At 51.4% G+C, this 25,856-nt stretch overlaps 9 protein-coding genes across 9 annotated transcripts; 5 read left to right on the forward strand and 4 right to left on the reverse strand.

Annotated features, from left to right (window-relative positions):
- Window positions 1-286: 286 nt before the first annotated feature.
- Window positions 287-1,571, reverse strand: ATEG_08440 (terpene synthase family protein; the record flags this gene model as incomplete). Its single annotated transcript, XM_001217061.1, has 2 exons — window positions 287-1,339; window positions 1,401-1,571. 2 exons carry the CDS (start codon window positions 1,569-1,571, stop codon window positions 287-289), a joined length of 1,224 nt encoding a protein of 407 aa, XP_001217061.1.
- An 886-nt stretch (window positions 1,572-2,457) lies between these two features.
- ATEG_08441 (cytochrome P450) lies at window positions 2,458-4,268 on the forward strand (the record flags this gene model as incomplete). The annotated part of the gene is made up of 2 exons (XM_001217062.1): window positions 2,458-2,954; window positions 3,017-4,268. The coding sequence occupies 2 exons, from the start codon at window positions 2,458-2,460 to the stop codon at window positions 4,266-4,268; spliced, it is 1,749 nt and encodes a 582-aa protein (XP_001217062.1).
- Window positions 4,269-6,332: 2,064 nt separating this feature from the next.
- ATEG_08442 (uncharacterized protein) lies at window positions 6,333-7,837 on the forward strand (the record flags this gene model as incomplete). The annotated part of the gene is made up of 3 exons (XM_001217063.1): window positions 6,333-6,476; window positions 6,549-6,924; window positions 6,993-7,837. 3 exons carry the CDS (start codon window positions 6,333-6,335, stop codon window positions 7,835-7,837), a joined length of 1,365 nt encoding a protein of 454 aa, XP_001217063.1.
- A 1,021-nt stretch (window positions 7,838-8,858) lies between these two features.
- ATEG_08443 (uncharacterized protein) lies at window positions 8,859-9,926 on the reverse strand (the record flags this gene model as incomplete). Its single annotated transcript, XM_001217064.1, has 3 exons — window positions 8,859-9,098; window positions 9,150-9,512; window positions 9,600-9,926. 3 exons carry the CDS (start codon window positions 9,924-9,926, stop codon window positions 8,859-8,861), a joined length of 930 nt encoding a protein of 309 aa, XP_001217064.1.
- A 798-nt stretch (window positions 9,927-10,724) lies between these two features.
- On the forward strand, window positions 10,725-11,336 carry ATEG_08444 (carboxymuconolactone decarboxylase family protein; the record flags this gene model as incomplete). The annotated part of the gene is made up of 1 exon (XM_001217065.1): window positions 10,725-11,336. The coding sequence occupies one exon, from the start codon at window positions 10,725-10,727 to the stop codon at window positions 11,334-11,336; it is 612 nt and encodes a 203-aa protein (XP_001217065.1).
- A 707-nt stretch (window positions 11,337-12,043) lies between these two features.
- Window positions 12,044-13,831, forward strand: ATEG_08445 (uncharacterized protein; the record flags this gene model as incomplete). Its single annotated transcript, XM_001217066.1, has 7 exons — window positions 12,044-12,205; window positions 12,257-12,337; window positions 12,386-12,438; window positions 12,496-12,753; window positions 12,812-13,476; window positions 13,530-13,714; window positions 13,757-13,831. The coding sequence occupies 7 exons, from the start codon at window positions 12,044-12,046 to the stop codon at window positions 13,829-13,831; spliced, it is 1,479 nt and encodes a 492-aa protein (XP_001217066.1).
- Window positions 13,832-14,335: 504 nt separating this feature from the next.
- On the reverse strand, window positions 14,336-15,367 carry ATEG_08446 (MDR family NADPH-dependent oxidoreductase; the record flags this gene model as incomplete). Its single annotated transcript, XM_001217067.1, has 1 exon — window positions 14,336-15,367. One exon carries the CDS (start codon window positions 15,365-15,367, stop codon window positions 14,336-14,338), a length of 1,032 nt encoding a protein of 343 aa, XP_001217067.1.
- Window positions 15,368-15,980: 613 nt separating this feature from the next.
- On the reverse strand, window positions 15,981-16,502 carry ATEG_08447 (O-methyltransferase; the record flags this gene model as incomplete). The annotated part of the gene is made up of 3 exons (XM_001217068.1): window positions 15,981-15,995; window positions 16,086-16,237; window positions 16,298-16,502. 3 exons carry the CDS (start codon window positions 16,500-16,502, stop codon window positions 15,981-15,983), a joined length of 372 nt encoding a protein of 123 aa, XP_001217068.1.
- Window positions 16,503-17,338: 836 nt separating this feature from the next.
- Window positions 17,339-25,512, forward strand: nrps7 (putative nonribosomal peptide synthase; the record flags this gene model as incomplete). The annotated part of the gene is made up of 4 exons (XM_001217069.1): window positions 17,339-17,511; window positions 17,727-19,581; window positions 19,640-23,123; window positions 23,192-25,512. The coding sequence occupies 4 exons, from the start codon at window positions 17,339-17,341 to the stop codon at window positions 25,510-25,512; spliced, it is 7,833 nt and encodes a 2,610-aa protein (XP_001217069.1).
- Window positions 25,513-25,856: the final 344 nt, after the last annotated feature.

Raw genomic sequence — 25,856 nt, forward strand, 5'->3', positions numbered from 1 at the left:
TAGCTGTGGCTGCATGGGATCAAGGCGGGCCCGTCGGTTTGTTCTCAATCGAGTACTTAGACATACATGTTGTTCTCTTCCACATACGGCTCGACCAACGCCAACTATAAGTAACAACACAAAAATATATTTTAAAGCTTAAAGTTTCGCTTACTAATAAAGAATGTTTTAATAATTTTATAATATTTTTCTGGTTATTTTTTTCTATTTTTATTAATCTTCTTAGCTACTAAGTACGGTGTGGGTGAGCAACCGAAAAAGTCATGAATTAGTGAGATACATAGGTCTAACTACCAATACAATCTCCCTGCAGTACATCATCAATATTGTATCTCGAGGTAGACAGAACCCACTTCAGGTGGGTAACACACAGTGTGATAAGTGTGTTACTTAGTCTTCGCTCTTCCTTCCGTGTGGAGCGAATTTGGATTCGACTCCAGGTCTTGACCACGTCATTGATGAATCTCTGATTCTCCTTCTCAAAGAGAGAAAGAATATCCTGAGACTCCAGCAGACTATTTGCACTGACTATTGGCTTGCGACCAAGCAACGTGGCAAGTACCATAATGGAATTCGACGGGTTTGAAAGCTGGATGTCCTTTTCCAAGCCGCCAATGTCGTTCTGACCAACTCCCATAAGACTTATCTGGGTCTTTAACAGGCTTATGTCTGGTGATGCAGCCAACGAATCTCCCTCGGCTAGGTAATAATGCTCTGCAATGGTGAGCAGCGGCATTAGTCCGAAGGTCCGATTTCGAATCTCGAGATATTCGCCGTAGGTTTTGATGAGTAAGATGCCTTCCTTGAAGTCAAGCTCAAGAAGTTGGCTGGCAATCATATCCTTCATATCGTAAATGACTGCAACGGCTGTTTTTGGGTGAAAAAGGGCCAACATTTGCTTGTAGAATGCTGAACATATGGTTTGAGCCTTTTCTGACGAGTTGCGAGGGTTTTCCGCTTCATCAATGTAATTAGTAACAATACGAAATGGTGTAGATAGGGCCTTACCAATACGATTATCTAGAATGTCACCGTCTAGAATTGCCAAGCACCGCTTAACACACTGGTTCGCCATTTCTGGCTCCATTTCCTCGATGAAGCTATCCACATAGCACACGATTGTCAGGCACGCGGCAAGCCCAAGCGCGCAGGCCTCATCATCAACTGCTGGGAAACCTAGCTGCATCGCTTGGAGATCGGCACGCGCAGTGTCTTGAAGTTTCTCGTCTGGGAGCCATGGCAAAGCTTGGCGCTTCCAGGCTAAATGCCTTGAAACATAATTGGTCCACGGCACACCTGCGGTCTGTAGCCAAGCTTCGGGAAGTATGGGGATTGGGATCTGCTGTTGCATTAGCAGGGAAGTCTTCTTTCGACCCCTGGAACTCCCGAAGATTAGATACCTTTGTTGAGCATCCCAGGTTCGCAAAAGTGATTGTCTGCTGAGTTGTATTAATGATTTCCATAGGATTTTCTGGAACGCATGTAGATGTTGCCCGATTGAGCCCGCCCCTTCCTAGCCCAACTGCATCAAAAGTGAGAGTCTCTGCTCCCTTCTGCTCAGCTTCAGACATATTCACAAAGCGCATATAACCTTTCTTGACAATTGGCAGATTGCAGCTTCTAATTACAAGACAGACCCGGCTTCCAGGTGGAATTCTTTATACACATCCCTTGACTAGCCCTCAGGATATCTCGGAAGCACTCTCGGGCAATGCAATTAGGCGTTCCAAGCTTTCTGTCCTAGAACTGGGCCAGAGGCCGACTGTGAACAAGGGTAAATAAGGCGTCCCAAGCTTCCTTGATAATATTTATGATAAGATACGCAAAGTATTATGTGGCCTTCTTCCATAGGCCAGATTAAACAGTGAGGGAGTTTCTATAAAGCAAGGCGAATAAGGCGTCCCAAGCTTCCTTGATAATATTTTATGATAAGATACACAGAGTATTATGCGGTCCTCTTCTATAGGTCAGAAGATTAAACAGCGATCCGGGCCGTTCCGGCTGGCAGCGTTCTGAGAAATAGGCAATCACATTTTTCCTTCATCCATTAACGTGATCATCCTTTGGTTCATGAGAGGCTGTGCAGGCCCTGGGAGTACTACTGATCTGTAGGTTGACAGTGGTGTTACACCTGACTCACTCCCAATTTATCCGTCCATTTAAGAACCCTGTATTGATCAATGGAGATAGGAACTTGCATATCTTTACATGTAAGGCCTCCCACTAGTAAGGTTAATTACCTGTTTGGAGAAAGAGTTTCGTCGCGTCATTTGAGGATTAAACATTATCAGAAGATAATTGATTATAAACCGAACCACCTACCCAAAATTAGAACATTTGATACACGACCTTCGTGAATTCCCCCATTGATGATTATCTGCCCTGTTGCAACAAGGTATAGCATCCAACACGCCCAAATCAGCTGTCTTCTTCACTATTGCAAACGTACGTGACAATATGTTGATCAGCCTCGATGGGAGCTGCATACTTGCCGCAGCCTATATCTTGGGCATTGGTTTGCACCAAACAATCTTTCGATACGGGGAGTGGGACCTGCATTCGTTCAAGATACTAGTCGCCTTCAGTGTTGTCCCGATATTCTTGGGGACGTTTCTCCAAAGTTTCCATCTTCCCTCAAGGGGGAAAACGACCTGGGAAAGCCTTGAATACTCGTCTGTGTTAGTCTTCATCGCAATTTGTGGTATATTTTCGAGTATTTCTGTCTACCGGGGTTGGTTTCACAGACTGAACGAATTCCCTGGTCCTTTTTTGGCTCGATTTTCCACCTTCTACATGACGTTTGTCAACATAGCAGAAGCTAGAGGTTTCAAAACTACTCAAGCACTTCACTCCAAGTATGGAGATATTGTCAGAGTCGGCCCCAGGGAGCTGTCTGTTGCCAATCCAGAAGCTTTCCGTGCGATTCACCTATCATCGTCCTGTGGAAGAGGACCGTAAGTATAGTGACGCTCTTCAAATGCGAAATTCGTTATTAATTGACCTTTTTGAGCCATAGGTGGTACAATGTGACTGCTCCTATGATTTCCTTGCAAATGGAGCGCGATGTGAAAAGACACGGGGAGAGACGCAGAGCCTGGGATAAGGCATTTGATAATCGGGGTAAGCCAGATTCCCAAACTTACAAGAAGAACAAACAGCTTAGAGCTATGCTAATTCCGATGTGTCTGTCAGCCCTGGGCGATTATATGACTCGTGTAAACGCTCACACCGAAAATTTCTGTGCCGCAATAGAGGACAGTGTGAAGAACAACACCTCACTCAACGTGACCAAATGGATACATCTCTACAGTTTTGATATTATGGGAGACCTAGCCTTTGGAAGCAGCTTTGACATGCTTCAGAGCGGCACCTTCCATTACTTTTTCAACTTGACGCACAAGACTCTGGAACTGATTGCTATATTTAGTCGACTGGTCTGGCTATTTCCCGTGGTCAAGGCGGTTCCATTCCTCAGTAACGACTACAAGTCGTTTCGTAAGTGGGTCGGTTCTCACGTTCAAAGGCGCATTGCAGTTCCACCGCCCGTAAGGGATATTTTCTCATGGATTCTTAACGACTATCAGCGAAAGCAAAATCCTTCATGGCAGGATACTGAGAATCTTTACGGCGACGCATCGCTCATTGTCATTGCGGGAAGCGATACTGTCGCGGGTACTTTGATCTGTCTTTTGTATCATTTGGCTTCTAGCCCGGATGTATGCAAGAAGCTAAGGGACGAATTGCATTCCTGTGCAAAGGAAAGAGCCGATACGGAATTGAGGCCTGACGAGCTTGCTAAGCTTCCTTATTTACAGGCTTGTATCGATGAAACTCTCCGTCTTTGGCCAGCTGTTGTGGACGGGCTGCAACGAGAGACGCCCCCTGAAGGTCTGACAATTGGCACCGAGAAAAAGAGCACTTGGATTCCTGGAAATGTGATCATCAAAACGCCTTCATATACTCTCTGTCGAGATCCACGAGCGTTTTCTCGGCCTGATGAGTTTATACCTGAGCGCTGGACGACTGAACCAGAGCTCATACTCGATGCATCTGTTTACGCACCTTTCTCTCTTGGGCGTTTCTCCTGTGTTGGTAAGCGGCTAGCAATGGTGATGATGAGGCGATTCATCAGTTCCATAATTCTGCGCTATGAACTGGAGGTTCTGTTCAAATCAGCTCAAGACGCCTTCGAACGGCAGGTGAAAGAGTATTTTACTCTAACTCCTCCTGACTTGCAAATTCGTTTCATCAAGGGACAGAAGGGATGATAAGTACATTATTGAATTCCGGAAGCCAAATAAAAAAGAGGTGCATATTGTAGATTCTCTAAGGAACGGCGGTTATAAACAACCTGATTCTGGGAGTAAGACACAACTAATGAGCTAGACAAGAATAGGCGCAGGTGCTAGGCATTATATATTCTAGTGAGCTATCTGCTAGTAATCACACCGTTGTTCGTGAGGTACAATGGATTTCCTTCACGAACTGGGGTAAGCCTTGGAATACCTGTAGGTCTGTTGATTCGTTGGTAAAGATACCTTCGGATACCATAACTCAGCCACCTCACTAGTGTCTCTCCTTTGTGTGAAACTATCTGCCGCTCCCTTCTTAATGGCTGCATGGAGATCTTCGTACGTGACAAGCGTAGGAAGCCTATATACATAGAGGAGATAGGAAGTGACAGCCACTTCCTATATAAACTACGGCCGCGTAGAAGGGTAGGGAACATTAAATATTGGCCAATTCGCGAGCGAGTAAATCCAGCAGAAGTCCGGTGGATTTAAGCCTAGGTACTAGGTTAGGTTAGGGCTGAATAAGATCCTAATTACAGCGGTAGATGATAATAAATTCCCTATCTGCTTTCTAATGTTCGATTCTTATTCCCAAAGTACTCCATCTATAGTTACTCTCTGTCTTTGTTAACAGGCTAGATTATATAGATATTTTCCAGATCTCTCGTCCCTAAGATATTCCTTTTATCTAAATATCTGCAAATCTGCCCTGTTAGATTCCATTTATTATAAATATCTTTTTTGGAACGCCTATTATAAAAAACCACGTAAGATAAGCAACGAAAATTCTGAGCCGAAGTAAGTTCCTATATAAACAAAGAACAAACCTGGATACAAAGACGTTGCTAAGGAAAGAACCCCCCTCGCATACAAAGTTGCTTATAGAAAATAGCTAAATTAATAAATATAGGTCTAAATACCCGATAATCCACGCTAAAACATTATAGAATAATATAATAGTTATATGACTGAAAGAGGAAGGTGAAAATATATATTATAGGGAGTCATCTCCGTACTATAATATATATATATAGTGGACCTGCCTGTAAGCAATTCCTCACTATAAGCAATTTTAGGCGAGCGCCGATCATTCTTGCTAGGATGTGAGCAGAGAGCCGACGGGAACCAGTTCCGCTGTCACATCAGAGGGCCCTCGGTTCCTTCCGCTGTGGGTGATGAAGAGTGTTCATCTGGCAGCTAAGCAACTACTGATTTCGGAATAATGTACGTGTCAACAAGTGATAGGGTTGCGATGGTGCCATCACCGCGCTTATGGGCTTGCCACGAACTAAAGTAGATACCTTGGTAGGACCTAGGTACTAGGTAGTACTACTGCGTGTAGGACTGCCCGGATATGGCGATTGGCCGCACTTCCCCCCAGACAATGAGCGTGCATTCGCATTCATCCGAATGGTTAGGCCCGTTTGAGTAACTGCCCGCGGTGTGACGAGTAGAAAAGCTGGTGAATATAGAGCAGATAGGAGAGCCCTCCTTCAACGGTTTTTCATCCTAAGCCGCTCCCTCGATTGAATTGATCTGTTTCTCTGTTGGTGTCACGGAATCTGCCCGACAGGAAGATCTCCACCCACACCACCGCCGCCGCCACCACCATCCACTCGTGAAGGATTCACTGCCCTGGCCTGACAAGACGCCATCGAGGGGCAAATACGAGGAAGCAGGGGCTGCTGTTTCGCGCGCAACGGTCGTCTTTTCGAAAGACCGTGAGTTATTCGTTGGACGTCCATCGGCCGAACCGACGTTACATTCAATTCAGCCTCTTGCTGCTGCTAATGACCTCGAGGAGACTGACGATGAGACTAACTCCACTAATATAGACAGAAGAAAAGGCCCACGCTAAGATAACTCGGCACAACAGTTCGATCGCGCCCCCCGCTTCCTTCTGCGGCCCGCAAGATGACAAACGTCAAATCAAAAAGGCAGTGGGTGTCTCGTCTTTGTTGGTTCCCCTCTATGCATCTGTCCAATCTATCTACCTCTCTGCTTGCCCGCTTCCACACGACCTAGTATACTATTATCATCATGTTCATCACACTGAAATGTCCCAGTGGAGATGGAGATACGGAGATGGAGCAAGTCGCGACACGCGGGGCCAGTCCCGGCCAGGAGCGCAGTCGGATGCGTCTGGGACGGCGACCGGCTTGTATATCATGCCAGACACGAAAGGTCGGTCACTGTTGCGCATTTTTTCTGCCTTGCAGGTCTGAGTTCTGAGTCAGATGCTCACTCGTCGTACAGCTGCGGTGTACTGGCCGCATAGGGAATTGCGACCGATGCAGGGCCAAGTCCATTGCCTGTGTGTTTCCCTCCGCCCAGGCAAAGACTCCGACATGGACCAGCCCGTTAGGCCGTCCCAACCCGGCTTCCACGGTCGAGACGGTTGTCGAGCCCCCGAATCTCTCCAAGTCCCCGAGCCCGCCGGAGGGGGAACGTCCCGGACCCAACTCCGAGTCGCATCCAGGAGGAGCCCTGTTTGATGTGAACTTTGAGAATCTGCTGGTCGATCTTGAGGAAGTCACTCGGTCCAATTCGCACATCCGGGCGACCGACCTGTTGAGTGTGCTGGACCCGCAAAACACCGAGCAGTACGACCCCGATGGCGGCTTGCCACACGGTGCGGTTACCCCTCAGGTGCATCTCTTGGGTGTCCGACGACGCATGACTGACGGAGGGGAGCGACAGCCAGAAATCTTCCACGGCCGTTGACGCCGTCCCGACCGACCTTCTCCCTCGACCCGGTGATGGCCTCCAGCGAGCCCGCCACCGAACCGGTCATCGGCGATCTCCTCTTGGACAGCTTTTCCCATCCCACGTCCAGTGCACCGTCCAACGGCCCCATGCTGGAGACTGCAATGGACGCCTCCGCGCTATGGACGAAAAATGACGGGTGTTCCTGTATGTACAACGCCGTGCGCGTGGTCCAGCAGCTCGACGACGACGATTTCCGCATCACCACACTGTCCCTGGGCCAAGTGCTGCAGCTGCAGAAATGGATCATCGCGCAATGCTCGAAACCGCTCGACTGCGTGAACTGCAAGCTGCTCCCCACCGTCCACACCGTGTTGGTGATCATCTGCGATCGGCTGGCCGAGATGTTCGAGTGCATCCACAAGCGCATCAAAAAGGCCAACCAGCGCATCTCGGGACTGAGCGACTCGAGTGACCAGTCTTCAGCGGGTTCCTCCGACTCCTCGGTGCCCTCTCCCGAGCGCCTGGGCGAGCTCTACTGCACGTCCTCGCGCGGGGCGGCGTCGAAAGCCCAGTGCAACCCGGAGTTATTTGCCAGCGACTTCCAGTCGATGTACTCGAGCGAGGAGCAGGTGCACATCATTTCCGTGCTGCTGAAACTGCAGGTGAGGAATTTCCGGGCGCTGCTGATGCGGGTCGGCAGTGCAAGTCAGATCACCGGCAGTGAGGCCCGCACGGCCAAGGTGAAGTCGATCATCATTCGACTGAGTCGCGCAGCTTCTGATATTGATGCATCATTGCGCGCGGTCTTGCAATTTTTTGCCGTGAGCCATCCGTAGATAGATGTATCTAGATAGTGCCAATGGTTACGATTTGTATTATGCGTGCCGAAAGAGTTTCGCTTATCATCCTCGTTTCGCGGTCCATCTACGCGCTCTGGACTTAGACCCTCGGTCCTTATGTAGTGTGAAGATACCCCTAGCCGAGGATGGATCTCATAATGCTATCACACACCGTCCCCACCGTCCCGCTCTTCAGCCAGTTGAACCCTTTGGCTTGAACCGCACCTCGATGTTACTCTGGGTGGTAAACCAGGTCCCATTGACCGTCCACTCTTGATCCCCCGCAAGATCAATGTCAAAATGCCGGTACAACTCAAACACCACTTTCCACATCTCCAAGATGGAAATATTCTTGCCAATGCAGCTCCGAGGTCCGTATCCAAACTGAATATGAGCTTGTCAGCAGGCTGGGATCCAGGCGCGGTAACCCACGTCAGTCCAACATGACTACTCACCGTAAACAGATTCCGCTTCATTTCCTTGATCGCCTCTTCATCGCCTTCAATCCAGCGTTCGGGGCGGAAGGTGTGTACGTCCTCGCCGAATATGCTCTTGTTGCGGTGAATGGCCCAGGAGTTGACCCCGACGATCGTGTCCTCGGGGAGATGGACGCCGTGGAGCGTGATGCCGCCAGGGGGCGCGCGTCGCTCGAGGATGAATCCGGTTGCGGGATGAATTCGCATGGCTTCATTGATGACAGCCGTGCTGTTTGTGTTGAAGGAGCGTTAGCGTGTTCGAATAATACAACGTCAGGTATTCAGAAATCATGCACATAACGAAGAGCAGCATACAGGTATGGCAGTTTGATAGCCTCCGCATAGGTGATTGGATTCGAAGCTCTTCCTTCCGCGATTGCTGCCTGTATATCTTTCTCAAGCTTTCTGCGCGTGTCGGGATACTTGCTTAGATAGTATAGGACCGAAGACAGAGAGATAGCTGTGGTGTCGGATCCAGCGATGCTGTTCGAGGGATGGGTCAGATCCATATCGTCCAGGCAGGAAAGGGGGTAAGACGGAACCTACACATTCGTGGTCGTAATAGCGATTATCTCATCCAACGTCAGGCTGTCAGGATCCGCACGATGGGTCTCCAGCAGTTGACTGAGGATATCCTTGCGGTCGACCGGGTTCTTCAGTCGTTCTTCAATCTGGGCCAGAGAGAACTGCAGCACTTGGTTCGTCTTCTCGATCGCCGGAAAAAGCTTGGGGAGCAGGGGGTTTCCCAGAAGGAACTTGTGCGCTAGGGGGATTTGCCCGATCTATGGCCAGATGAGAAAGCAGTCCTTTAAAATGGATGCACCTGGACTCACCAGAGAGACATAGGTCAGAATACCCCCAATCGCGGCAATGATGTTATCGACGTCCACGCCCTTCTCCAAAAAGCCCAGGTCTTTGGAGAAGTTGATCTCGCCCAATACATCAAAGGCAAAGTACTGAAGCCAGGCGACTGGATTGACCGGTCTCTTGCCGTTGTCCGTCACCTCCCGCAGCCGAGAGACGAGCACGGCAATGCATTTGTCCACGTATGGCTCCAGTCCCACCACGGTGTCCATGGAGAAGGCTTTGACCGCCCCTCGCTTCAATCGCATGTGGTAGTCATTGCTCTCTGTGGTGAAGAGTGTCGGCAGAAACCGTCCCTTGTAGATGGCTTCTGCTAGAGGGTAGAACGCTGACTAGGGTACAATCAATACTCCGTCTGCCATATAGCAAGGCTTCAGATTGAGGCATGGAATGTGTGTGTTACCGACCTTCCGAAATACATTCTGCACCCCGTAAATGGCGCGCATGCTTGGAGCATCCGCCACGGAGACATGGTTAGGGCCGATCCTCACAATCGGGCCATAGTCCTCATGAACACGCACATTCTCGCGGTGCATGTTCTTCTTCCAGACGGCGCGTAACTTCCACAGGTTGGAGAAGCTGGCGACGAACGGGCCGGGGACTTGTCGCAGTCCATCTCGATATCGAGTCAATACAAGGCGAGTCAAGAGAATGGTGAGAGCCGTCCACCAAGGGTGCAGCTGGATCTGTTGCCAGACACAAACGACCGTGTCGGCAAGGATACTTTTTGCTGGGGGGGAGCTCATGTTGACCTATCGATCTTACTGTTTATTATCGATCAAATCCTAGGTCTGTTTTTTCGTGTTTGGAACCGGTAATCCTATATCCTTTTGAACCTTACATGGTCATCACTGTCTTCTACAGCATGCCTCTACACCTATCCCATGTCAGCCACTTCCCCTCTGTGCAGAATTAGAGCGCGGACCTCATGTCGGATGTATTATGCCTCAATTTGGTAGGTATTCCTCGTATAGCGGATGTAGCTGGACTGGGAGTCCGTATAAAAGGCCACATTTCGCCTCAGGCCGGATGGCAGAATAAGGTATCCGACGGTATACCTTGTCTGGTGCGAGCGAGAGATTATGGCAGGGGGTTTTCGCCTCTGGTCTTACCTAGGTAATCTCAGCGCTGGCCTTGTAGCATCGATTTCCTCTTTGGGAATCACTCGGCGAGTATCCGAAAGAGGAAATATGATGTTTCGGCTGAGCCACCTCATTGTGACCTAATTATGTAACTAAGAGACCATAACTGACTAAGTTATCCCAAAGCGGCTAGTTAACTAGTGGAGTCCCGCTGACAAACGTTAGCTGACCAATGCCCTCGGGATGGCCCAAAAGGGAAATCCATCATCACTGTCTTTCCAATATCTTTCTCCCCGCCAGATCGAGGGTTTTCTTCCCAAAGCGTCCGGGATAATTGCCTTCCTATGAAGAAAATAGATTGGAATTTTTAAGCAATGCAGTTTACCATACAAAAGCCGCCCCCATGATCCCAGTAACCTAAGCACTACCTGTCAACTTCTATACAACCTTCCAGTCGAAGCGATGACCATCACCACTCCTCAGAACTGTCTCGTACCCTACCTCGAGCTGGAAAATGCTCCTCCGGATGTAGCCGCAGCCATCACCCACCTGCCGTACCGGCGCAACATCTTCCACCTTCTTGGCCACTCCCATGGCTCGTTCCCCCGTCTCATGGGCGTCTATGCCGCCTTCTTCAACGGCAACTTGCGCACCCTTCCCCTCCTCGACTGGCAACTCATCGTGCTCCGTATCTCGGCCGTCCTCGATGCTGAGTACGAATGGGACGTGAATGCGCCGGTGGCACGCATTAATGGCATGCCAGAGGAGAAATTCGACGCTCTGAAACGGTCCGCCGGTCGTGGCGCCGACAGTGTAAAGGCTGAGACGATCTTTACGCCGCGGGATCGGGCGATCCTCCAGTTGGTTGATGAGCAGCTTGCAACGTACAATAATACCGAGGAGACCATCCGACGGGCGAAGGAGGTCCTGAGTGTGGAGGAGCTTGTGGAGACTTATATTGTTCTGGGGGTCTATGTCCTCATCGCGCGCATTACAAAGGGGCTGCGCATTGACCTTGACGGGGAAATTCCCGGATTAGAGGATCATCTAAAAGGGGTCGTTACTGGAAATTAGAATAATTCTCTGCTGTCTTGTATATTGGATATCTGGGGATTTTGACATCGTACCTCGCCGTGATCAGTTAAGAAATAACTATGTATGCTCAGGTAGCTTTCCTGGGGACTATAGTGGATTTTCATATGCAGGAACGCGTGAAACCTTCTCTCTATAGATAAGCTTAGTTGGGTAGTCGAACTTTAAAGAACTCAAGAACGAATTGAGCCAAGGACTCAATGAGACCTCCCTGTCAGCGATAGCTGGCCTCAAAGTTGGACCTAGCAAGCTATCTACCAGGGAGGCTCTAGGGATACACCACAATCTTTTGAGGACCTTATACCACAAATATTGACCTGTCCAGAGCCACCTCGAGGTGGTGGCGGTGATGAGTCTCCCCGACTCCCTCACGTCGCCTCGGCGAACTTCCTATTGGGGAAGTTGGCCGAGTATCAGCGCAGAACAGCCAGCATGCCAGACCCTCAGGGTTAAGTGGTAAATCTCCTGTTCAAAGGAGGAACCCAATCTTGCGGCCACAATGAAACCCCCTTGCTCCATTCTAACGGCATTATTCAGCTGCCTTGATTTCTAAGCTGTTGGAAGCTCGTCCCTCTTGCGTGTTGGATCTCCAAGCTATCACTTATTAGCTCGAAGCTGCAGACTCAATCTCAATTCATCGAATATCCACTGACAATAGCTTCCTCCAAATCCAAAAGCTCCTTCTCGAGATGTCGTCCACACCGTCATCCATCGAGAAGCCCCAGGGGGTCGAACCAATCGATGATCACCAGCAATTATCAGAACTGGAACGAAACACCTCGGCGCAAGAAAAACAAGAAGACTCTGCCCCCACTCCAGATGCTTCGCCTCGAAATATCCATGGGTTTCTGGTGAGCTAGCTGAATGACACTCAGCACTCACGCGTTATTGACACCCTGCAGTGGTTCCTGGTTGTGATCAGTATCCTGTCGAGCATCTTCCTGTACTCGCTGGACAACACGGTGGTGGCCGACATCACTCCGGTACGACCGAAAGCCCGAAGTCAAGAACATCGCTGAATTGAAAGCTAGGCGGCCGTGAACAGATTCGGAGACGTTGTGAAGCTTCCCTGGCTCTCGGTTGGGTACGATCAGGACCTCCCGCTCCATAATTAGAAATTCAACTAATGTGTCTTTGCCAGATTTCTGCTCGGCGGAGCGGCGGTTGTCCTCCCCTTTGGGAAGTTCTACGGTCTCTTCGATGCCAAATGGCTGTACATCATCTCGTCCGTCGTGTTCAATGTCGGCTCCGCCCTCTGCGGCGCCGCACCCAACATGGATTCTCTCATCGTGGGACGCGTCCTGGCTGGAATGGGAGGAAATGGGATGTATCTTGGTGTCATGACTCTCTTGTCCGTGAACACGTCGGACCGTGAGCGGCCGGGATACTTGAGTTTTGTGTACGTCCCCGCCCCGGTAAAGACAGAGACATGCTACTTTAGACTGACTCCAACCTAGGGGTCTTGTGTGGGGTATTGGAACCGTCCTGGGCCCGGTGGTTGGCGGTGCGTTCGTGGAGTCCCCCGCAACATGGCGCTGGGCCTTCTATATCAACCTGTGCGTATCGGGTCTGTTTGCGCCGGTTTACCTTTTTCTCATTCCGTCGTTCAAACCCCGTGCCGGGACCAAGATCACGACGCTTCTCCGTGAGTTTGATGTAGTGGGAGCCATTCTCAGCATCGGCGCCATCGTCACGTTGATCATGGCTATCAACTTCGGCGGCGCGCTCTATCCCTGGAATAGTGGTCCGACCATCGCCCTCTTTGTCGTTTCAGGGGTGCTGTTCATTGTGTTTGGGATCCAACAGGGGTGGGAGGTGTTCACCAGCTTGACCGATCGCATCTTCCCGTGCCAGTTCCTGCGAAACATCAACGCGATCTTCCTCTTCATTTGCGCAGCGGCAGTCAACACGGCCGGCTTTATCCCAATCTACTATATCCCCTTGTATTTCCAGTTTACAAGGGGAGACGATGCCATCAAGGCTGCCGTTCGGTTGCTGCCTTTAATATTCGTGCTCAGTGCCTGTATTCTGGCCAACGGACATCTGATGTCTCGGTTCAGCTACTTCCAGCCGTGGTATGTTTTCGGTAGTGTTCTGACGTTGATCGGCGGCGTCTTGCTCTGTAGGTCCTGCGTTATCTTGTCTTCCCCTGTAACCCTACTAACGAACTCTCAGCTCGCATTCGACCCGACACCCCGGAGGCAAATATCTACGGTTATGAAATTATTGTCGGTATCGGGACCGGCTGCTTCATCCAAGCCGGCTATGCTGTCATTCAGGCTGTGGTACCCCCCGCCGAGATGGCCTACGGTATCAGCTACATGATGTTGGGTACGCTCCGGGCCCCAGTGACAAAATATGTGTGCCGAAATAGTGCTAATCCATACCTCCCCCTTGAACAGGACAACTCGGGGGCATTGCCTTTGGTCTCGCCATTGCGGGAGCGGTTTTCATCAACAAAGCTGTCACTGGTCTGACTGCCCTGCTTCCTAATGTGTCCCATTCGGAGCTCCAGCTGGCCATCTCGGGCACCAGTGGGGCGTACTTTCGCTCCCTGCCGGAAGAGCTGCGGGCGAGCTGCATTGACGTGATTGTGGGTGCGTTGCAGAATGTGTTCATCCCGGTATATGTCGGAGCGGCCGTGAGCTTGGTGGTGTCGGTTTCTTTTACCGTGAGTATTTTCCATCCGATTTGCTGTACGCGGCGGAGATTGTTAACCGGGTCCGTAGCAACGGAAATTGTTCAAGGATGCGGTGGCTATTGCAGCCTAGCGGTGCTCACAGAAAAATTGAGAATCAAGAGAAGAAGCAGAAGCATACCCGGTTCGCAACCGCGCGCATAGATGTCGCGACAGGAGCGGCATATTGGTGTTATTGTTACTCGTATTAGTGCATACTATATATTTACAGCTTTCTCCACAATGTTGCTGGTTTGTTGGACTCATGTATTTCCGGGAAAGACTCCTTACTGCATGAATATACCTAGACACTCGGCCGCGGTGCAAACACCCACACAGTCTTCTTATATCCAACTTCTCTACTCTGCGCGGCTTCCAGCGCCTTCTTAGTCTCTCCATCACTCATAGACGACTCCCATCGGACGCAATTCAGCTCCGGCATCACCACACGGCCATCAGCAAGCAAGGTCGCAACATGCTGAATCACCTCCATAGCCTGCTCGTCACCCATCCGCTTCAGAACCTCCGAGCTGCGGAATGGGAGAAACGAGAGCTGCTTCTGGAACAGGTGTTCCGCGCTCACGTTGATGCTGGTCTTGGGCCCTGCCAGCATTCCAACCATCACGAACTTTCCTCCGGGCGATAATAACCGGGCGAGGTCTTCGCCGACTCTTCCGAACACCGAATCCAGAGCGAGGACCGCCCGTCCCGGGTGACTCGACTCCGTTGCTTGGGATAGTTCCGACTCGGTTACTACCAACGACGCGCCCAGCGCCAGCAGCCGTTCCCGTGTTATCTCTATGTTGTCTCGATCGCGGATGACGAGGATGGTGTTGATCCCCTTCAACCGGGCAAATTGAACAAAAAACTGACTCACACAACTGGTCCCTGCCGAAAGGAGCACCCACTCCCCCGAAGAGAGCGGGGTGACATGCTCGCACAGAAGCCAGGCAACCAACGCCCCCGAGCGGAGCAGCGCCCCGGCCACGGGAGGCGTGTTGTTCGGGAGCTTGAGAAGCGACGATGCCGGCCAGACCGCGTGAGTGCGCCATGTTCCTAGCCCCAGGATCCGGGGAAGAACAAGGTCGCCTGGGTCGAATGAAGGAGAGGACGAGGCGAGGACAACACCACAGCCATCGAAACCGGGAATGGGGTCTCCGTCGACGCGATAATGGGGTTTAACGGGGTAGAGGTTGGCTAGCGTCATCAAGTCGACCCGGTTCACCGGAGCAGCGGACATTTGCACGAGGACTTGGTCTGGGCCCGTGATGGATGGGATCGGGTGGTTGACCAGGTGAGACCCGTCAGAGCTGGAATGGACTAGAGATTGAGCCATGCTGACTTCCTCGAGAAGGTTGTTTGGTGACGATGGAGGTGTTTACAGAGAGCTTGGGAATCCAGAACAGGGGAAAACTTATATATGTCCAAGGAACTGGTAGAACTGAGCACAAGGGGAGGAATCTCCAAAAGGAGTTAAGCAAAAACCCTCCTAAGCTACATGAACTTCGTTCTAGCACCCAACGTGGCCATTCTCCGAGATCACAGTCACCTCCCTTAATTGGGCATGTCCCGAGAGTTGGGGTTCCGCCATCTGATCTGAGTTACGCCATCGAAGACAGGCAGGATCAGAACGTCCACACGGGGATCGTCCACCAAACGAGTGTTGAACTCATCCAAGGCTTTGCCACAGCTGAGCCAGTATTGCCGGATGTGGTCGTTGACCCAAGGAGCCATATCCTCGCCAATGGTGAGACCGCGCGCGAAGACTATGGGCGGGTCAGTACTCTGTGCGAACATGGAATGCATGATATAGCAGTAAGGAAGGTGACTCACCGTTATCGCAGAGAATGATCCCGTTCGGCGACAGAAGCTTCCGGTCGAGGATGGTCTGCACGTACGTGGCGTAGCCGTCCTTGTTGGCGTCGACGAAGATGATGTCGAATTCGCCGTCAAGGGTTTGCAAACTATTCCCGTTAGCCTACGATAAATTTATTTTGAAATGGAAAAAAAGGACTAAATCACGTTTCATCCGCGGGACCCTCGATCAATCTCACCCGGTCCTCCACGTTGAACTGCTTGAAGGCAGCCTTTGAAGCAGCAATCATCTTCGGGCTCAGCTCCAGGGTGACGATCTCAGCCTTGGTGTCCTTGGTACCCTCGTACCAGGCAATGGCGCTGTATCCGCTATACGTGCCGATCTCAAGGACTATCTTCGTCAGCTAGTGCTCATTCTGTGTCTGCGTCTCGGTCCCAACGTTGGACATACCTCGCTTGGGCTTGCGATCCCGAGCAGTGAAGATCATCCATGCGCCTTGCAGGCGAGAAGACATCTTGTCCGCATCGCTGAACTTGGACCGGGTGTATTCCCAGTGATCGGACAGGTTGCCTGTGATCCGGGTCGATCGCTTCTCGCAGTACTCGCTCACGCGGTCCGCGTTTTCCTCGCTGAAAGGGAGTACGCTACCCAACATGGTGGTTGATGGCGGAGACTTTGAAGAGGGAGATAAGACAGAGAGAGAATTATTGAAGATGCGTGCTGTACGCTTGAGCCGTGGCGACTGGAAGGTCTCTGTTTTTCTCAATTCCACCACGATCGGGGCCGATTCTGACGATATTTATGCTTTGAATCTGCTCTCTTCTCGCTGTCTTCCTATTTCGACCACGCTGATCCATTCTAGTCCTCTATTGTCCGTATCCCACGGAAACAGTATCGTGGACTGTACCTATGGTCCACATCTTAGCACCTGCCGAAACTGCAGGACGCCGACGCGGAGTCCCCAATTCCGGACGCCGCAGGTCCAGACAAGTTCTCAGCCGAGGGTTCTGCAGGGGACAGGACATATTAGGCAGTATGTTTCCTCAATGAGCAATCTGCCGGTGCTGGAAGAAGCATCGCAAACAGGGGCTTCGGCATCTTCGAGGTGCTTTTAAGACCTTTGCCTGAAGAGGAAATTGGTTGCTGAGCGGGGGATACCCCCAAGACTTTAGGATGTTTCAATTCTCGAGTCTGTAGGCGCAGGTTCAAAGTCATCACCGTGTGGAGTTGCAGAGAGCGACTTCTGCAGGCGGTTAGCGTGGCACTAGAGGGCTGTCTAACGGCTCGAACACGATGGGAATGTATAGACGATTGGCCAAGAAAGGGGTTGGCGGTTTAGGGTGCGAATCCTGGAGCATTGCGCCAGAATACGAGCCGTCTGACACGCTTGTCTAGTGCTCCAGCGTTAATTATCGTCTTGCCTCCGTTTTGGGAGCGTGTGAACAAGGTCGTAAGCCGGGCTGCACCGACTAGACAAAACGCGCACCCATAATGAACGCTAATTCCGAGCTCCCTGCTTATGGAATTCTGCATTCAGCGCTGCTTCTGTATCAGGAAACATTCTGGCGTCCGCCTCTTGTCCAAATCGGGCTCTGTCGGGGAAGTGCGCTTTGGTTCCCCATAAAGGCCAAATCTGGAAATACCATTTCCGACCTGCCGAGGAGGTATGGGCTCAGCAGGTACTCTGATTTGGCCCCAATGTCACAATGGCCTATAGACCTGTTAGAAAGCAATGGGGTTGATATTGGAGACATGAGGATCATGCGGCCCAAATGATATAAGGTACCGTGGCCTGGGCGATGACACCCAAGTACATAGACGCTTATCCATGAATGCATCAGTCCACCCGGGTTGAACATTGATTGACGATGTTCGACAGCAAACCAAGATTCCTGCCTCTTGGGGAGGCAAAAGGGCTGCCTTCAAAGTCACAAGCAAACACCAACGGATTCAATGTCACTGAGACGGCTTCGATATCGATTCATGTCACCTATCGACAGGTGGCAGATGCTCTGGCAGCGTCGACACTGTTGAATGTCGAACGAGATATCGAGTGTACTCCAGCACAGCAGGAAGTGCTTGAGACAGAGTATGACCCTACTAGCAGAACCGTCATCCGCTTGGATCTCTCGTCCGACATGGTGAGGAGCTATGAACGACTTTCAGAGGCGTGGCATGCCTTAGCACAAGGGCACGATGTCCTGAGAACCATCTTCGTCAAGGACGAGACAACAACTCGGCCCCGATTTCGACAAAGAGTTTTAAGGAGCGCAAGCCCGGTGCAACTTGGTTCCCTTCACGAAGTTCAACGTTTGGTACAGCCCCACGACCGTGCATCTCTAGTCCTGGAGTGGGACAAATCCGCTCCGACGATCTATGTCTGTCTGCATCCTGCGCTGGCGGATCGGACCTCCCTCGGATCCTTGTGGAAGGACTTTTTGGCTATCCTCAGTGGAGGGGCCATGGTAGCTCGACTACCATTTTCGGCCTACTCAGACAAACTCAATACGCGCAAGCCGGATCAAGCTCGAGCGTACTGGATGCAGGCATTAGACAACGTCGCACCGATCTCTCTCCATTGCATACCTCTCGAGCGGCAGCATGTATTTCGGACCACCGAGTCACGTACAGGCACACGCATCCTTGGCTCCGATTTGGCATTGCTCTCAAAGAATTTGGGATTATCCGACTCGTCAGCCATCGTATATACTGCCTTTGGTCTCACCCTATCTCAACACTGCCAGGGAAATGGTGACACGGTGGTATTTGCTGTGGAAGGAAGAGATCGAACAGTGGAGGGATATGATTCAGTTGTGGGCTTTGCAGACCAGGAATATCCGTTGAAACTGGACCTGAACACAGATATCTCGGTGTCTGAGGCCATTCAACAGACCCAGGCACTGAATATCGCAGCCTCCTCCCACGCATTCCTTGGATACAAGGCAATCCAATCGATCCACGAATCCGCCCGCTGCGACTGGAGCATCCGGATCTCTGGCGAGGACAAGAACCCTGAGCTAAGAGCCAGGAGTTTTCCCGTGACCATAAATGTCCATTTGGGCCAGTGGGTGTCGATTTCCGCGCAACATGATACGGCCATCCCAGAGTCCAAGATGAGAATCATTCTCAACCACTTTTCAACGGCACTGGCAACTGTAGTGAGCAAACCCACCATGCCTCTGGAAGAAGTGGAAATCATCCCTCTGGAGGAACGTGCGTTCCTCGAAGACCTAGGGAAACCGGTCACAGATCCGGTCTACGACAACGTCCACAGATTGTTCGAACGCCAGGTGGAGAAGACCCCTGAGTTCCCGGCTGTTCAGTTTGAAACAGATCCTCCATTGACCTACGAGCAACTCAACTGTATATCCAACCAGGTAGCTCGACAGCTATCATCTGGGCGGGGAAGCTTCGTGCCCGTCTGTCTGCACCGGTCTCTCAACCTCATAATTTCTCTGCTGGCCATTCTCAAAACGGGAGCAGCGTATGTCACGCTTGATCCCGAGACACCCGATGAGCGCAATAAGTTTATCGTGGAGGATGTCAATGCACAGTTTGTCATTGTAGATCGGCGGTCCGCCGGTCGGTTTGTGAACGAAGTGGTAATCGAGGATCTCATAGAAAGCTCGTACTATATCCAAGATACCAATCTGGCGCGGTTCTGCGAGCCCAATGATCCTGTGTATGTGATCTATACATCTGGCTCTACCGGCAAGCCGAAGGGAGTCTTGCATGTGAGTTGTTCGCTTCCCTGATTTTGCACGCATTTCAGACCTCTAACAGGCAATATAGAGACACTCCTCAGCCACATCCGGCCTTGCAGCGTTCCCAACACTCCCCGACCTGCGTCAGCTCCTTTTCCACAATCCTGTCTTCTCGGCCGCACAACGGTCAGTGTGGTCGACCTTAAAACAAGGCGGCTGTCTCTGCTTGGCGAGCAAGGAGAATCTTACCGTCCATATTGGCCGCACGATCAACCAAATGCAGATCAACGTCATTGATGTGACGCCGTCTACTGCGCTGCTTATAACTCCCGGGACTGTACCTTGTCTCCGACGCATGACCGTGGCGGGGGAATTAATCAACCCGGCGTTGATCCCTATGTGGGTGAATGAGGTCGAGTTGCTCAACGCATACGGCCTGAGCGAGAACACGCAAGTGAACTGGCGACGGGAGATGATTCTGGGCCAGAATCCGCAGAATATTGGCCGCCCCAGTGATACCACAACCGCTTTTGTTCTTGTGCCAGGGACGACGAAACTCGCCCCTTTGCTTGTTCCCGGGGAATTGTGCCTGGGCGGACATCAACTTGCAGTTCATTATCTTAATCGGCCGGAGAAGACCGCCGAAGCTTTCATCCCGAATCCATTTGCTCCTGGTCGACTTTACCGCACTGGAGACATGGTCATTACGCATGAAGATGGCTCCATTGAAATGGTGGGACGAATCGACTTCCAGGTGAAGGTTAACGGGCAACGAGTTGAGCCTGGCGACTCCAACACAATCATCCAGTCCCACGCCCCTGTTTACACCTCCAGTGTTGTGTCGGCACAGATCAATGGAGAAAGGGTGTTGGTAGCAGTTGTGGTTCCCAAGAGAGAATCAAACTGGTCAGAGTTGCGCTCAGCGCTGAAGGATCTTCTTCAACAGCATATCCCCAGCTATATGATGCCTACCTACTGGCTGTGTGAGAAGGAACTTCCCCTCAACGTCAACGGAAAAGTTGATATTCCCAAACTGTCAAAGTATGTGGAAGGCTTGGGGCGAGAGCATCTATTGCGATACTCTTCGGATCATTACCATCAGCCCCACACTAACGGCTATAACAATGGGCTCGTATCCAGTGATGCCAATGGACAACAAAACGGATCCGTTGAAGACATCCTCACAGAAGACCAAGCAGCACTGCGGGAGATATGGGCCTCCATCTTATCCCTCCCGGTCGAGCGCATTTCTCCCCACGATCTTTTCCAGTCGCTGGGTGGCACATCCTTGAACGCCATCAGAGTCTCTTCCCAGGCCAGCCAGTCCGGGCTTCGAGTCTCAGTCCCTGATGTTCTTCGCCTACCACTCAGCGAGATCAAACTACAGAAGAAACAAGTCAAGACGACTGAATCTTCGACCACGAACGCTCCATTCTCCCTCCTACCCAACAATAGCAACTTCAACCGGGACAACGCAGAAGACGCCTTCCCAACCACCTCTCTCCAGGAAGGCTTGCTTATGGATTCGTTGATGGGCAACTCCACTTACATCTACCGGCGTTACTACCGCATTCAAGGAAAACAGTTAGATGAGGTCCTTGACGCCCTGAAAGAAATGGCGTCCTATCACCCCGTGCTACGCACAACCTTTGTCTCCAACAAAACGTCCTATTTACAAGTCATCCGAAAGACGGCTAATCTCTCCTGGCAAAACCTCGACATGACACCGCAAGAGTTCTCTGCCCTTCCAAAACGCACGGTCGACCTAGGGGGCGAGTTTATCCACTTCGCAGGTCTACAAGGGAACATCCTCGCTATCACAGTGCATCATGCTTTGCTCGACTACTGGTCTAATAGCTTTTTCGTTGATGACATGGTAGCTACCTTATTGGGAAAGCCGCTGGTGATCCGTCCCAGCTTTGCCAATTTCATCCAGTATACCCTCACCCAGCAGAAAGACAGTGAAGTAGGGAAGTTCTGGCAGGAGACGTTGCGCGATGCTATCCCTTCACTGCTTGGTGGAAGAACTTCCGAGAACAATATCGTGCGAGCACTGGTAAACCCAAACTTGCTGGGATTTGCTGCCGAGAACAAAGTCTCTGTAGGTGCATTGATATATGCTGCTTGGGCAGTGGTCTTGTCTCTGCACACCATTCAGCAAGATCTTATTTTCGGTGTTACACTTTCCGGTCGGGACGTCCCTGTTGAAGGCATCCTCAAGATCTCTGGTCCAACCGTCACTACCGTCCCGTTCAGAGTGCAGATTGATGCCGATACCTCTGCAGTCGACTTGGCACGAAAGATACAGGAGGACATGTGGGAGATCTCTCCCAAGGCACAGTATGGGTTGCGAAATATCCTACGCGCTGCAGGACCAAAGACGGCTCTCTATGACACCGTTGTCAACGTCCTGGTCCGCGAGGATGTCTCCAGTTCAACGGATACGTACAGTATCCTCGACCCGTGTCCACCCCATGAGCCAAATTACCTTGATCAGACGATGCTGGAGGCGGAGACTACGTCTGGCGGCCTGGAGCTGCGTCTTTTGTCCTCTATCCCGTCCCAAAGGGCTTCGTTCATCTTGGGAAATGTAGTCGAGACGCTCAACGCAATGCTCGGCGATACTCTCAGACCCATCAAGGATATCAGTCCTACTTCAGCAAAGGAGCGGAAATTCCTTGATTCACTGTCTTTGACCAGACCTGTTCAACAAGGTCAACTGGCACACTCGCTTCTCGAGCGGATGGCAGTTACATATCCGGAACGGTGCGCCCTACATCATATTTCCGGCCAACGACTCTCGTACGCAGAGTTCCACTCGGCAGTGGCCAGTATGGCGTCCTATCTTCGCACGCTGGGCGTGGAAACAGGAGACGTGATTCCTCTTTGTCTTCAAAAGTCCGTTAACACTCTCATAGCTGTGTTCGGCGTGCTCAAAGCCGGGGCAGCGTTCACGCCTTTGGATCCGAAGAATCCTCCCGCTAGGAATGAATTCATTGTTAGCGATGTGGCCGCTACTTTGGTGATCACCGACTCGCATAACGCGAGCCGCTTTGCTTCCTTCTCTGGCGACGTTATCAACATGGACCAGATTGAAATGCGGCTCCAGGATAAATCAACAGCGACTCTCGTTATCCCGGAACTTACCCCCGACAACCTCGCCTACATAATATACACCAGCGGTTCAACGGGCCTCCCGAAGGGCGTGCAAGTGTCTCACCGCGCTGTCGCGGCTTCTATGGAGGGGATGAAAGAAGCATGCAACGTCACAAAAGAATGGAATGTACTCTGGTTCCTCAATTACGTATTCGACGCGTCCTACTTCGACGTGTTCACCGTCTTGGGAGCCGGAGGAACAATCTCCATCGCAGATCAGGATACTATGATCAACGACTTGGCCATGTGCGTGAATAAATGCAATGTCACACAATTGATGATCACGCCGACCATCTCCAAGCTCCTCTCGCCGGAAAGAGTGCCTGGCCTCCGTACGCTCCTGGTTTGTGGTGAACCAATCACACCGGAGGTCGTGTCTGTTTGGGCGACGAGAATGGAGGTCTATAATGGATACGGTGGGTTTTGTACACTTTCTCCAATCCCTTTTCCCTATTATTACTGATGCCCTGTGTGCTATATGCAGGACCTACCGAAGCAACAATTCTCATGACAGTGTCAAAAGTGACACCTGACGGCAACCTCAAGAGTATAGGCTACCCCCTCAAGGCCGTCAAGGCATCCATCCTGCATCCAGATACCCTCTCACCTGTCCCCTGGGGCACTGTTGGTGAGCTCTGTGTGAGTGGGGACCAGGTAGCAATGGGATATCTCAACCGACCAGACATCACTGCGTCAGCGTTCGTCAGCACCAAGGATGGGTCCGTCCTATATCGGACTGGTGACTTTGCGCGCTGGCTGCCAAACGGTGAGATCGAATGTCTGGGGCGGAAAGACAACCAGATCAAATTGAACGGCTTCCGGATTGAACTGGGCGAGATTGAGAACGTGCTTCTCAGCAACGCCGGTGATTTTATCCAGTCATGCGCGGTAGGCGTTGCGGAGGTCCTTGGCAAGAAACAGATTGTCGTTTACTATGTGCCTGCGAACAAGAGCCTTCTGCCCGCAACAGCAGACGATGAGAACGATGAGATACTAATTCCCCAGGCCGTTGTTGAGCCCGCGCTGATTACAGAGCGATTGTCATCTCTCGCGCACTACATGGTCCCGAGGCTTTTCTTGCCCTTGCGTTCATTCCCTCTCCTTGCATCTGGCAAGATCGATCGCAAGAAACTGATACCATTCGCTGAGGGCCTCAAACCAGGGGATCCTGCGCGGTATGCTTCAACAGCGACTGCGCAAGCAGACTCTTCGTTCTCCGTGCTGTCGCCTGAAGAGCAAGTTCTCCGTGACGCATGGGCAGAGCTATTCGGCATCGACGCCGAGACTATCCAACCGTCAGATCTATTCTACAACTACGGCGGCGACTCCATCGCAGCGATCAACCTGGTGAATATGCTCCGACAGGCCAACTACACGCTCTCCGCCAACGACGCAGTCACATATCCATCCCTGAAGGAACAAGCCGAACATCTCACACCTACTGTTGCATCTACAGCACACACCCTCGAGTTTATCCCAAGTGAATCCGTCCACCGTCAATTACAACACGCCGGCATTGATGCAAGCCAAGTGGAGGAGATCTATCCATGTGCACCGGGACAAGTCGAGTTCCTTACGCAGGGCCATAAACCGGAGCAGTTCTGGCAGCTGATGACAGTGCGCCGACTTCCCCGTGGATTCAATCTGGAACAATGGATTCATCTTACGACACGTCTGACGCGGGAGAACCAGATCCTTCGGGCCATGTACCTGCGTCAAGATGAGGAGGACCCGTTGAGCTGGGTCCATGTGATCCTCAAAGATCCTGTCCTCGATCTCACCATCGTGCCGTGTCATAACGAGGTGGATCGAGCACGCCTAATCCAGACGCACTGGGATACGCTCTTCACCCTGGGCAAGCCCTTCGTCCGATACCTCATTCTCCAACACGATAACGGCACCATGGATCTGGTCACGAAACTCGACCACGCTATGTACGACGGCACTTTACTCCGGATCTTCGATGACCAGTTCGCTGCCCTGCGTGAGGGCCGGGCACTCCCTGACTCCACCCCATTCAAAGACTTCGTTGCATACACCACACACAGCGGCCGTGACAGGAAAGTCTCCGTCTTCTGGCAGAATCTCCTGCGCAACAACTCCTTCGCGTACCCAGCTTCCTTCACTACCCCTCGCATCCCAATGCGTACAGTGACCTCACAATGCACCACACTGGTCAATCCCTTTGCACAACAAGCGGGAGTGACCCCCTCCATCGTCTTCCAAACCGCCTACACCATCCTCCTCTCACACCTCGCCAAGTCGCAAGACGTGACATACGACTACCTCCTCACAGGGAGGAACGTGTCCATGGACAATCCGCAAAGCATCAATGGGACTTGTGCGAATTTCCTTCCCTTCCGATCGAGGTTCCAGGGGGACACACCCATCCACAGTTTGTTAAAGTCAACCCAGTCGCTTTTCTGGGAGATTACGGAGCATGGAAATGTGACTCTGGGAGAGATCTATCGATTCCTTGGGGTGGAGAGGGAGCAAGCGGCGGCCAAGACGCTGTTCTTGTTTCAGCCTTTCGAACCGGTTCGTCGTGGGGCAAACGATGAGCCGGAGCATATGCGTTGGATTGTGATGGCAATGAGCGATGTGACTATGTATGTGAACTATGCGATCATGTTCGAGGTGTTCAAAGACGTTGGCGGGCAGCACCGGCTGAAGATGCAGTTTGATGAGAGGGTCTTCACTGTTCAAGAGGCGCAGCAGGTCATGGGCATCTATGGAAAGATTGTCGAGGAGATTGTGCAGGTGGATTTTGCTTCGACTGTGCAGAGCTTGCAAGGCAGGATTTAGACTTACCTTTGATAGATAGAGATGATGATGCTCCAGAAGATGAACACTTATGAAAGGGGCGTTTGCTAGCAAAAGATCCAAACGTGCGTATGGCGTTGTAGGTGTAAGGGACGTTGGACATCAGGCCCGTCAGAGGATATATGACGGAAGATATGTATTGTATACTCGAACCACCAAACTCATCGCAGACCCATCCTGCGCCTGCTCCTCAACTAATCGGAACTTTGAAAATGCAACATAGAGGACCTTCAAGCAAGAACTGATTCTCTACCTGGAATAGAGTGGGTTAACCTCACCGGTGTACCTCACTATAATCTAACTATAACTAGCTAGGTGTAGGAGTC

Source organism: Aspergillus terreus, genomic scaffold (assembly GCF_000149615.1).
Source record: "Aspergillus terreus NIH2624 scaffold_12 genomic scaffold, whole genome shotgun sequence".
NCBI lineage: Eukaryota > Fungi > Ascomycota > Eurotiomycetes > Eurotiales > Aspergillaceae > Aspergillus > Aspergillus terreus.